The following is a 13,332-nucleotide window of genomic DNA, read 5'->3' as shown; positions in this document are numbered from 1 at the left end:
ATTTAAAGAAAGAAATAATACTTTTCTTCTGACACAAACCCCTTGGGAATTACATCAACCATATGAAATATAAATACATTTTCTCTCCTGTTGTATAAATAATGGATTAGGTTTTCACTGGAGAAGCTGAGAGTAGGATTTAAGGACAACTTGTGTAACTCTCAAAGTAGGCTGTGGTGTACAGCAGCAGACTGTTATAAAACATGACACAGTAGGAAATGTGATTAATGTGTGATGGAAACCCCTTGGTAGACCAGGTCACTAAAGTATGTACCCTACCCATGGTTTGTGTAATGCTCAGTGAGCATCTGGGCAGAAATGAGCTGCTACCTGGTGGAGTGCTATTTTATCCAGTAATGTGTGATTGGATCATACAATAATCACACAATACCTTTTCTGTGTTTATGGAAGAAAAGCATTTGGCAGTTTTTAGGATAAAAAACATGAGTTTGAGCATGCATAAAAGTGAACTAGGATCCTTCCTTCAAGGAAGACATAAGTCTGGTTTAGGGAGAGCACCCAGTGCTGAATATGAACTTGGTGTCCTCATACCAATTAGCCGCAGATGAGCAGCATGCTGCACAGCAGCAGCCTCTGTGAGAGCTCTGGGATGCTCACAGAGTGCCTGCTCGTGTTATGGGGCCAGCCAAGCAAAACTGCCTGCTTGGCATGTGCTCCACTGGGCTGGTGTTTTGTCACCATTGCAAGACATTGCTTTTGTAGAGAAGTAAATAAAACGTGACTGCCAAATTCCCTAGCACAAGTTTTCTAAATCTGGTGCATCCAGACCCCTGATTCTGAATTGCATCAAGACCTCCCAGGAATTATAACCTGGAACAATTCGAGCTTCTGCTGATGCATAAACAGGCATGTTTATGAAAACAGAGTAGCTTGGATCTGCTTGTCCCTTTTTGATTGGTGATGAGCTAATTTTATTTTAAAACTTTACTTCTTTGTGCACGAAGGGACAGAGTGAACTCAGTGGAGCTGAAATTTCCTGAATTATAATTTTAACCATGACTCTGGTTTAAGGAAGCATATTGGGTTGGTCTAAGTTGCTGTGACTTTTTCCCAGTTTTCTGAGTCAGGCTTTCTCTCTTATATTAGTGCAGGGAACATTTACGAGATTGTAGGACTCTGCAACCTGTAATTGGTATTTCCTGTGATTTTGTTCCTTTTTTATTTTTCTTTTTTTTTTTGAGATTTAGGGAAAATTTAAATATCAACTTTCTTATCTCTGACTGAATTCTATCAATATTGCATTTGTTGTTTACAGAAGTGCAGTCTGAAAGAGAATTATCTAGGAGTAAAATATATTCCCATTGTCATTTAATTTTATGGTAATGAATCATAAAATGGCCTGGGTTGCAAGGGATCTTAAAAGATCATCCAGTTCTTGCTTCCCTGCCATGGGCAAGGACACCTTACACTAAACCACATTGCTCAGAGCTCCATCCAACCTGGCCTTGAACAGTTCCAGGGACAGGGCATCCACAGCTTCTCTGAGCAACCCATTCCAAGTTAAGTGAGGGACATTTTCTCTTGTGTGTTCTGAAGGGAAAAAGTAGTTTTAGCAACAGAGCTTTGGTGTAGCTTACCCACATGAGAGCAGAACCAGAAATTAAGACAACAAGTTTCCTAAAGAAAATCTACCATCATGCTCAGAATCCTTAAATAAAAATACTATTTAAATACAATAGCTAAGGCATTCATTAAATGCACTCTATATTGCAGGAATTTTGTCAGGTTGTGAAAAAAATGTTAAGCTACTTTAAAAATAAAATTGTTCAGATTGTTTCCAGAAAAATGGATTTTCTTTGGGGGATTTCTGTGCCTATGATGTTTTTCTTATGAAAAATTTAAGACACTAAGACAAATCTCTCAACTACATGCCAAACCACTTTGCTTTTTATTTGCAAGTTATTTTTCTAACAAGAAGGTAATGTTAAAAGAAGCTTTTGTCTGATTTCTGAAGATAAGCCTTTTTATGTCAGGTTTTCCCTTTTGCCTCCTTTGAAGGGCATGTTGTTCTGCTAAAAAGTGAAATAATGTCAGAAATTCTGGGGTCCCTCAAAACTGCTACTGCTCCCTCAAAACATGACTGATCCTTTGGAGGAGAAAAACGTTTGAATTAAAACCCAGGACTTGAGCTCTTGAAACTTTTTTGTAGGGTTCTGCCTGTGTGACCTTGTCCAAATCATTAAATACTGATCCTGGGAGATGTACTGAGGGCATTCCACAGGTGCTGCCCCCTGTGCTCTTTGTATTTGACTTTCTCTGTTCTGAGTGGACCAGCAGCAATGGAGCCATCACAGGAATTTGGGATGCTCTTTTACACAAGCCTCTGAAGACAAAATTATTTCCACTTTCAAATGGACAGAGCCATGAGCTGTATCTCTAAGCTTTGTTTGCAGGAACCAAGGCCTTTAATAATGAAGAATCTAGGCAGTCCCATTTATGGTTGAAATCCCTGCTTTGCTCATCCAAGTGGTTTGGGCTTTTTAAAAGCCGCTTCACTTTGAAGCTTGGCACATGTGAAGGAAAATTATGTTGTTTACAGGTGCTGTGTTGTGTTTAAACCTGTGTAATTTACAGGTGCTGCAGCAGACACTGGCAGTCTAAGGCATAGATCAATTAATTGCTATTAACTACATGTAGTAGATGATAACAGAGTACCTCAGAGAGGATTGTACAACGTACATTCTCATTTAATTACTCTCAATGTTTGCTGTGTCATATGGTTAACCTGGTTAGCCTGTTTTTAACTGTTCTGTTCCCACAGTTCTTTTAAAACTTATAATGTATTATGTGTAACCTATTAAACATCTCAAGTTGTTTGCAATTTAGGCTTTGGAAACATCTCCCCACGCACACAAGGTGGAAAGATATTCTGTATCATCTATGCCTTATTGGGAATTCCCCTGTTTGGTTTTCTGTTGGCTGGTGTTGGAGATCAACTAGGGACAATCTTTGGAAAAGGAATTGCCAAAGTAGAAGATACCTTTGTTGTGAGTATGCTGACTGCCTCATTTTGTTCTTTTGCTGCTTGTTCTGAATCTCACAGGTGAAATGAAAAGCCTGAAAAACAGGGTATAGCTCATTATTGCAATCAGATGTGCAGGAAAAGGTAGGAAGGACTTGGCACAGTCTGAACTTGCTAATGAACACCTCTGAGAATTGGGTGAAGACATATTCCCTACTATTGTTATGGCTGGGAAGAGGAACAATTCCCCAATAATTTTGGTTTTGCTCTTTCCTTGTTACTAATAAGCCTGCTGTGATGCCTACACTTAAAGGTTTTTATCTAGATTGTGATAGGAAATGTATTCACTGAGATTTTTTAAGCAATGAATGCTTAGTAACCAACTTTTTAGCTGTTTGCATCAGCACTGCAAGTGTTAGGACTGGTTTTCCACACCAAGCCTTACCCTTGCATGCAGGACACCTTTTCTTTATGGAAAAGGTCTGACATGGCTTTGTTTTTGATGCAGAGCAAACTGGGCCTGTGCTAAGAAGTCTTATGTAACAGGCAAACATAAGCTTGAAAGCTTTTTAAGAAAAGGCATTTTTGGCTTTGAAACATCAGTTTGTGTCCAGACAAGGTACTGGTGGGTAACATAGATTTGGTGGGTAACATAGATTTCCACTGAGATTTGTCTGTAAAAGGCAAGAGCATTCCATAAGAACATTTTATAATTTCTGGGTTTTCATAGCTGATTTTTTTTTTCTTAAAGGTATAGAAGTTCTGAGATCAATTTTGCTTGTAGAGATAATGATTTTCCTTTTTTTAATTCTGGGTGTATCCCTACAAGAAGAATGCCCCAAGTTTAAAAGCACTGTCATTCCCTCTTTTGGCAATATCTGAGTGAAAACATTGATCTTGATGTTGCAGTCTGGAACACTCTCTAATTCTGTTTATTAGCTTGCCTAAAGAACTGGGGGATGCTGAGGGGTCAGAGCAGGTGTAACAGCTTGTGTTATTTTGCCATAACACAAGGTATTACTCTGTTTTGGGTTACAAAAGCTTGACCTTGGTCATGCTGACTGTAAACACAGTTCCCACTGAAACTTAAAAACAAGAAAACATCCATTGTGAACAACATTATTTCATTTTCAGTCGATTTCTGTGGAAGTTTCTTGTATAATCCCGTCTTTTAGGTTGAACTGACATGCATTGGATGGATGAAAAATGTCAAACTGGCTGGGCATGCAAAATGGAATTTTGCAGGGGTCTGTTCTAGCTGAAGTGCAGTTTAGAAAAATGTTAATAGCATACACCACAGCTAAATGATGTGGCTCATTAAATCTGCAGATGGTCTCAAGCTGGGGAGATAACTAAAACTTGGAGGATCAAAATGATCTTAAAAATTTTGAAAAGCAGTCTGACTAGATAGGATTAAATTTAAGCAGGACAAATTCAAAGTAATGCATGAAGGAATAATAAAATATGCAGCTGCATGCCAGGAAGCAGCTGTCTAGGTGCAATTTTATGGAAATGTTCTGTGGACTCTAGAAGTTAACATGCTAACATGGGTTAATGTTATACTGCCATGGAAAGTAGGCAAAGCATAAGAAAAGCTCATTCCATTCCATTTTGTACTATTTTTTTCGTATCTACTTTTGAGTACAACATTTAATGAAACATGGGCTAGTTTGCTGGTGCCAAGGGATTGCAAGAAAATTAGGAAGGGGAGGAAAAGGAAATAAATTTGGTTTAGAAAGAGAACACCCGTGAAAGTTTGCTGGAAAGAGAAAATTAACAATTTCTGTATTTGTCTTGGATTGGACCATAAACAGTACACTTAAACAGAAGGAGTTGAGATGTAGGTTAAGAATTAGGAAAATTATCAGGCGACAAGAGTATGATCGCAGGTTGCCTGGCCAGTGGCTTAGGCAGGTTTATTTTGTCCTTGGACAGGTTGGGCTCTCTTACATCCCCTCCAGCTCTGCTTTGTAGGATGTGGTTTAGCTGATTATCTGATTGCAGACAACTGTATGATTAAAATTCACCTTATTTAGTGGATGTACAAAATGAGAGAAATTGCAGGTGCATGCACTACTTGTAACTCACTCAAATATCTAGACAGCCCTCAAAACTTATACATCATCAGCTGTTGGTATTTCTGAATGCTAACCATGAAGAGTCCAGCCCTGCTCTGCATTTACTGCTGGCAAATGTTTCCTAGGGTAGTCATGCTTGCTTTGAAACCCTTTTCAGAATAAAATCCTGCTCGAGTTTTCCTGTTTGTTTGAGAATTATAATGCAGTCCTCTAAAGCTGTGTAGTGCACACTGGGGGGAGATGGGTGCTGATGTGCATGGGTGCAGTTTTATTATCAATGGGTTTCCTCTCTTTCCCCTTTCCCTTCCAGAAATGGAATGTGAGTCAGACAAAGATTCGCATCATTTCAACAATAATATTCATTCTGTTTGGCTGCGTGCTGTTTGTTGCCCTTCCTGCAGTTATATTCAAGCACATAGAAGGCTGGAACACGTTAGATGCAATTTACTTTGTGGTCATCACTTTAACTACCATTGGATTTGGTGACTATGTTGCAGGTAAGAGTTTTTTCATAACTCTTTGTCTTATAATGTTTTGCACAGTGATATTTTTTCTGCATTTTTTTTCTTAGTTTTGGGACAGATGTAACTCTCTTGTGGTACCCCTCTCCCAGTTTTATCCTTCTTCATTCATGTGATGGGGCTTGTCCTTGTTTTGGTTGATGTGGCAGCGTAGAGACAGGAGGTGGGACAGTGAAATTTATGGTGCATTTCTCGGCCTACTGTATATTTCTCTTCCTATCCTATTAAAAATTAAGTCGACTATCATTCAGGTCAGGGGTTTGTTTTATTTTTCTTACAGGTTGCAAAGTGCAAGCACTAACAGAGCATTTTAATCTGAGTACATTTTTCAGCTGGACTTGTTTGAAATGCCTTACCCTGTGAAGTGATAAAAGTTTTGTGTGCATCCCTTACTTTCAAAATATTCCAGAGCTCTCTTTCTGCCATTGAAATGCCCGTGTTCTGTAGGATCTGCTGCATCCTACTCTGTGACTCTTTGTCAGTACACATTTGCCCATGTGTTTTTTGTAATGTCAGGAGAAGTTTTAGCACAACCTGTAGATAACATGTCCAATTCTTATGGTTCCATTAAGCTGAATTAGTTGTGAATAACTTTGATATAATGAGCTAAAAAAAAGTCTGGGCCAGTTCTCTGTGTTAACTTTTTTCTTGAAAAGATGTCAGTGGTGTTAGTTCACCTCTTAGATTTGTGTAAGTATATGCTGTTTGTGCACACTGATCCAAGTCAGTGATGTGTAGAGGCGAGGATGAGGAACTCAGAGCTTTGTGATCCAAACCTGAGACTTGCTTTTCTTGGCCTGATCTGATGCTTCTGCTGATACAGAACCCTCATTTCTCTCATGAAATGCCTCTCCCCACCTCTGAACTCAGTGCAAGGCACAGGTGGCTCACAAGGCCTTTTGTGCTGGTCTGCTCTCAGAGAGAGACTCTACTGGAGTGAATTGTTTTTGGTAGACACTCCCAGGCTCTGGGCTCCTCCTGTGCCTTGTCTGTGCCCGTGGCTGTTGTGTGAGTCCAGATGTGCCAAGCTGAGGTTCTCAGGTTGGGTAACTCCTCTTGTGGACGTGCTGAAGTTTTGCCTTGATGGCAGAAAAGGAACTTGTCACTGGCAGAGGTTTTTCAGGTTGGTGAGGTGCAACAAGGACCTCTAAAGTGTTGCAACTGCTTGACATATTTATAAATGATGTGGGGAAAATGGGGGTAAAATTAGTTGGTTTTGAAGGTACTAAGCTACTCAGGCAGCCTTCATTTTTAGACTGCTTGCAAACTTGGCAAAGATTCTTGTAAATTATAGAACTGAACTGTAAAATAGCAAATCAAATTTCTTTTGACTTTTACATGGTTATTTGTAATGTTTCCAAATGTCTTTGTATGTGTCTTGACTTCTGCCTTTCCATTTTTGTTCCTGTATTCTTTTTCTTATTTTCATTTTGTCTTCAGAATTTGTGATTCTGGTCAGATAACAACTAGCATGAAATGAAATAAAAAATTTATGCTGTTTCTAAGTCAAGAATCTGGATGTTTTAGACTTTCATTCCTAAAGGGGATGTGTATGACAGGGAATAAAAATGATAGTGTATAAAGGCCTGGTTATATTTACTGTAAAGCATTATGTGAAATGGCCCACTTGGCTCTTACTAGAACAGTGAGTACATTCATCATTACTCCCATTATAAATTTCCATAGACTTTTCTATTTGTAGACCATTTGATATCATAATTTTTTTCCTACATTGTCTGCTTTTTAATTCTACCAGGAAACACTTTCTCTTTCTACAGAATGTCCTTGAATTATATTGTTCTATAGCTGATGGCCTTTTATGGTTCACTTGAAAGATGTTCTTTATTTAATTTCAAATCCTACTGTACTCATTATTCCAAAGCATCAGAAATGTTGTCTGGTTTCTTTGAGCCACATGCATAAGACTTGCATTTGAACTGCAATATGTTATTGACTTTAAGGGGCAATGAGATTTGTACTTGCAGGGACAATGCTCAAGAAAGCAGGGTTAAGAGGCTGTCTCCACAACTGGGAGGTTAACATTCCCATGGGACTATATTCTGACAGGGATGAAGTCAATAATGTCTTTGGGTGAACTAAAATACTCTGGTTTTGGCCAGTGACTTGATGGATTTTTCAAAAATATGTTTTCTTTGCAGTACATAATTGGCCAGTTAAATAAAAATTTTGAAAAAGAGGTAAGATATTAATTGATTGAGCTTTGCATTGTTGAAGTTTTCAGTCATTGGTGTGTACATAAGTAAAAAACTATTTGAGGGAAACTGACATCGTAATTCTCAATAGAGCTGATAGAATTTGTCCCAAGAGCTAGGCTTCCTTCTTAATTTTGAGGAAGTAGGTAGAATTTTTTGCACCCCAACAAATCAGTACCTTTTCTTCATGATTTTTTTGTTTGTTTGTTTGTTTCTCTTTTAGGTAAGTCATAACTACAGAGTGGACACTAAGGGCCACTGATATTTTTGTGGTAGGCTCTGTCTGGAGAACTCTCCTTGAAGTTTAGGAAAACTGAGTGTCACAAACAAGGGAGAAACATGAAGAGTTAAGACCTGTAATTCTGCATAAGGCTGTATAAGAGGTGGTCATGATAGAATATTGTGGTTCTAGAACATGCTGGTCTTGGTTCTGGTTTGCCATGGTGAGGCAAAAACCAGCAGAAGGAATGATGCTTCAGTCTGTTTGGTGCCTAGATGCAGCACATTTTGAAAAACTCCTCACACTGATATTAATTTCTTTGTTTTTCTGACTTTTTTTCCTTAAACAATATTTACAATGAAAATTACCTTCCAGTTAGCATTATAGTCAAACTTAAAGCATAATGGTGGGCAGTGATGGTCTGACTGGCAATTATATCAGAGTGTACTTCTTGAAATAAAAGTCAAATTGATAATTCTTTTAGCACTCTGGAGGCCCACATGATAATCCATATATGTGTGTCAGTTTTGGCCCATAAAGTTTCCTCAAAACCCTCAAATTCCTATGTATTTGAAAACTTTAAAGTATTTTTTTCTGGGAACTACCATCTGAGAGGAAAAAAACCCATAATTTTACAAGCCCCACGTAATCCCGTGCTTGTGTTAACATTTGTGTTGGTGTGTGGGGAAAAATTTCTGAAATACCCATCATTTCTCACTGACATGAAACTTTCTGCTTTCTGGTGCCACTGCAAATAAGAGCTGTAAAAAAGCCCTGAAGAACTTTCAGGAGGTAAAGAACAGAGTGTTACTCAACAGCTGTACCAAGAGGGAACCACGAGCTGAACACAGGATTCAGGAATGTAATGGTATCACTGACTGTAGTACAGGCTGTCATATTAGAAATTCTTTTAGTTCTCCAGGAATTTCTTTAGAACTTTCTTTTTTGTCCTGCAGTCTATTTGCAGAAACCAGAATGAGGAAATGTTCCCTTTGTTAGTCAGAGTCTAAGGAGTTATTGGAGCCTGTGGAAACTTCAGCTGGGGTTTCCATCAGCAAGAAAAGCCTTAAGGAAAATATAATAAACTGATCACTCCTGGAGCATGCAAGGAAGGAAAAGATGAAAAGCGCTTGCAATTCATGTTCAGAAAAATATATGAACAATATTCCAAAAAAATTTACTGCTTCTCTGTCTTATGAAATTACTTGATTTTTCAAATTTTTAGAAGGGTTTCACTTTTTTGGAGGGAGAGAAATACTTTTTTTTTATTTGAAGAAATATTATTGTAGCTTTTTGCAAAAAAAGGAGAAAAACTGTACTACAGCCTGCACTGGCTTATGAATATCAAGACATAGTCAAACATTCCCTTTTCTGGTTTTCAAGAGAAAACATTGACTTTAACATGACAGAAGAAAACCCAACCAAAACTATTAATATCTTGTGAAAGAGAAAAAGAAATCTTCTCATGTTGAATGTGTCATGATTTCAGTAAAATGAAATATATTTCTGGGCACTAAGGTTTGCACTGAGGCACATGAATATATCTGTATAATTGACAATATACTGTTCACATGTACAGATACATTCTTTAACTTGCAGTGCAGTTTGGAAAGTATATTCAAATATTTCTAACGGCATTAATCTAACAGGTTTCAAATCTAAATGAGGTGACATGTTCCAGACTTGACTAAATTAAGTAGAAGGCAAAAGTATAAATAACATATCAGTAATCTGTTTCACAGCGGAGCATAATGATGGTATAAGATTGTCTCAACTGGTTTGGTGAAGCAGATCACAGAATTCTGAAAATGTTACTTTAAAAATGTATTCCAACTCTTGTTGCTTTTGTGGGAGTTGGGTTTTTTTTGCTTGTTTGTTTTTTGTTGCTGGTGGTTTTGCTTGGTTTATTTTCCATTATTAAACCCTGATTTTTAACTTACTGCTGTTTCATTTTGTAATCAACTCTGCTGTATAGCCAGTGTGATACACATACCTGGCTCTGCACTGTGTTTCTTGGCCTGAGACCCAGTTTGGAGAGAAATGGGATATTTCAGCCTCATTGAATGTCACCGAACTGGGGCACTTGACCCGGTGGTCACAGCAGCCCAGTTGATCTGCTGGCACTGTGTGGTACCACGCACCAGCAGAGAGGAATTGCTGCCGTGCTGAGCCAGGGGTGTGCCCAGCATGCTGGAGGAGAGCCCTGTGCCCTCCCAGAGGCTCTGAGTCCCTTTTTGGCGTTTGCAGGAGCTCTTTGCCCCCTCGGGACTCGGTGTCTGTAATAGGGGCTCTCTGCTGTGAGCTGTGCTTTAAGCTGAAGATGGAGCTCTGACTTGCCTGATGTCTGTGCAGGACAGCATGTCAGGAGTGTTTTAGAGCTGTGCTTTGTTTTCTGAAGTAGCTCTCCATTTTCCACTGAGTGGCATCAAGTGGCTTCTCTGGCCCACTTACATTCCATCTCTGACAGTGCAATACTGTCTTGGCCCCAGCCTTCTGCATTTCCACGTTGCCACACGAGCTACTCTTTCTCTGTCCCCCCCTTTTTTTGCAGTCCTCAGAGGTAATTCCTTTCAAGCTGCAGGGCTGAACCTCCATGTGTCTTTGGACTGGGACAAATTGCATCTCTGCATTAAACATGTTTGCCAGGTTTGTCCCAACAGGGATGGTTGACAGCTATTTGTTACTCTGAAATTAAAAGTGGATTATATAATTTTTCTATCCAGAGTAATTTTTACTGCTGATGAAAAATTATAGATATTTCCTTGTTTGCAATGCCAACTTTTGAATAACCCAGAAATTTTTTGCTGGTATGGAACTAAGATAGTCAATATTGACAGCACTTTCTATTCTCTCCTTCTAATTTTGAACTAAAAATGCAACGCCAACCAACTTTGTAGAAATAATTACATGTTTCTATTTTGAGCCAGTTGCTGTAGAAAGAATGGGAAAAAATGAGTGGCAACAATGAAGACAATTATTTACTTTCAAAGGGCTTGTTTTACATAAATAAATAAGTAAAAAATATATACTTGTAACCCTGATCTCTTACCTGAGACCCAGAATCTGTCCTAAGGCATGCCTGAGATATTCACTAATGCCTTTCTTCACTGAAACAGAGTTCTTGACCTTAGTAAGGAATATGTTTGAGCCATAGAACAACTTATGTTTTTCAAAGTGTTGAAAATCCCAAATAAAATTTATTTGGCAGATGTCAGAATGATGGCAGCAGACATACAGTAGCCTGTGATGTTGATGGATGGGAAAACTGTTTTTCTCATAGTCTTCAAGCAACTTTAGATCAAATCTTTACCAGAAAACACCTTGGCAGTAAACTGTGGCTGCTCCTGGTAGTAGATTATGGCAGTGAGACTGCTTGATTTCTTCTTCATTGTGGTTTTAACCCATTTTGGGTGGAGGCTAAAGAAAGCTGGGAAAAGCTTTGTCCCTCAGCCCACAAAACTGGGTTTGCCAAATAAGCAACAAACTTCATCTTCTGCCTTGTCAGCATTTTGCTTCCTAGAGGGCTGCATGAACCAATTTGCTTTGCAAAAGAAACATGATAGTGTATCATGTTGATGTTTTTTATGATGTTACAATAAAATCATTAGATTATCTCATATACTTCAGTAAAAGTACATTTAGCTATGCATACTCATACCCGAAAGCATTCATATCCATTTAAGTGATTTGGTAGTTAATGAATTCTTGTTGTTTAAATTCAGTACAGTTGAGTTGTGATCACATTTCTCTATGAAATCCTGTTTAAGGACATTCCCAGGTAACTTCATTATGGCAGTTTGAGCATCACAAGAGACAGCTATATCAGGACAAACATCCTCAGGTATGTCTGTCTCTCTCCCTTAAGATTTGATTAAATTGCAAAATCATCCAAGGAGTCCTTGAAATTCAGAAGCTCAGCAGCTAATAAAGGTTCTAGCTTCGAAGCCTTATCCTAGAGTATTTCTTTGGATACCTGCTGTCCCTTCAGCTTCAGGAGAGCTGAGCTTCTTTGGGCATGGCTAGATGGAGCCATCTCCTGGCCAGACAGCACAGAAAACTTGGTTGGACATGAATTTGTCCTAACTCTTGCCCCAGTGATTAACTTTGCTGTAAATAAAATAATTACAAACTGTGAAGGAAGTGCTTCCTGCAGACTGGCAGAGTTAGTTTCCAGTTTCAGTTTATAAAAATAATATGCAAAAAATGAAAAACCAACCTTGTGGATGCTTTCTATGATACTTTTTTGTGCATTATATGAACAGCTGAAGAAGAGGATGAACCACCAAGAGTGGCCCATTACTATAACAAAGACATAGTGGTAATCAACCATTTTTTGAATTACAGTGAATTTTGGGTGAATCATTCCTAAAATACTCTTTTGCTAGATTGACATGAGATGGATGTTGTTAACAAATGATTTGGTGTTTTGTTTGTCTTGTGCTGTGACAAGCTCAGCCCCTTTGGTGGCTGGATGTCTTCTGTTCTAAACAGAGCCCTGTCTTCTACCTCTGCTTGGGACTACAAAGGCATCAGGGAATATCCACTTTCACAATGTGGATTCATCTCTTGGATAGCTGATCAAACCATTGCACCTCAATGCTTTTTAAATTTTTTTTTTTTATGAAAAGGTGCAATTGACATGAAAATAAAATTTCTGTCTGGGAGAGTCCATATAAAGCTAGCCATCTAAAATTCTTTGTTATTTGCATGTAATCTCAGTCATAATAAAGCTAAGTAAAAACATTATTCTCTATGAGAGTCAATCTCAGTACCACGACAAGGTGCTTGATATTTTGGGGGCAATTTTCCTTTTATTTGCTTCAGTATAGGCTGCAGATACATAAAACAAAGTACTATGTACCTGCACAGGCTACTTTAATGTGCCTGAGAAGGTTTTACTGCAAAGTCTCCTCAATTTTGGGCGGATACACCCATCAAACTTCTTGCAGCAGCCCAAACTAGAAGTCTGGTTTTATTTGTTGTAACACAGCTGAATTACAAGTTTATGGCTTCTGTTTTATTGCATGGCGAGATGTGCAATGTGAGTCATTTGGTGTTGTCAGGAGCCCTGGATGAACATAACTTATCTTTGTGTGGAAATAAGACATCTGTTCCTTATAGCTGTATTATACCTGAAAGCTCTATTACAGACACCTCTGAAATTTATACTTTTTTGTACTTAAACACTGAAAAGAAGTGACTGGTGCTAATCCCACTGGCAGTGGGAGTCAAAAAACTTGCCTTTAGCACACTTCTTTTATCCAACTTTTTTGGGGGGGTGGGGTCTGATCAGTTCAGCTCAAGTCCCTGCGCTCTG

General features: G+C 38.6%; 1 protein-coding gene across 2 annotated transcripts in view; it reads left to right on the top strand.

Moving 5' to 3' along the window:
- The window catches only part of KCNK2 (potassium two pore domain channel subfamily K member 2), a 106,115-nt gene that overhangs the window by 75,851 nt on the left and 16,932 nt on the right, over window positions 1-13,332 (top strand). For both annotated transcript variants that reach the window (XM_054279541.1, XM_054279542.1), the window contains exons 4-5: window positions 2,848-3,008; window positions 5,372-5,558. In XM_054279541.1, the coding sequence (XP_054135516.1) occupies window positions 2,848-3,008; window positions 5,372-5,558 (348 nt within the window). The remainder of the gene's footprint in view (window positions 1-2,847; window positions 3,009-5,371; window positions 5,559-13,332) is intronic.

The sequence above is a fragment of the Melozone crissalis genome, unplaced genomic scaffold (genome assembly GCF_028551555.1).
Source record: "Melozone crissalis strain CALT ecotype California unplaced genomic scaffold, PUWL_Pcris_2 ptg000027l_1, whole genome shotgun sequence".
Taxonomy (NCBI): domain Eukaryota; kingdom Metazoa; phylum Chordata; class Aves; order Passeriformes; family Passerellidae; genus Melozone; species Melozone crissalis.
The sequence above is the reverse complement of the archived record's forward strand: the minus strand, read 5'-3'. Positions and strand labels throughout refer to the sequence as shown.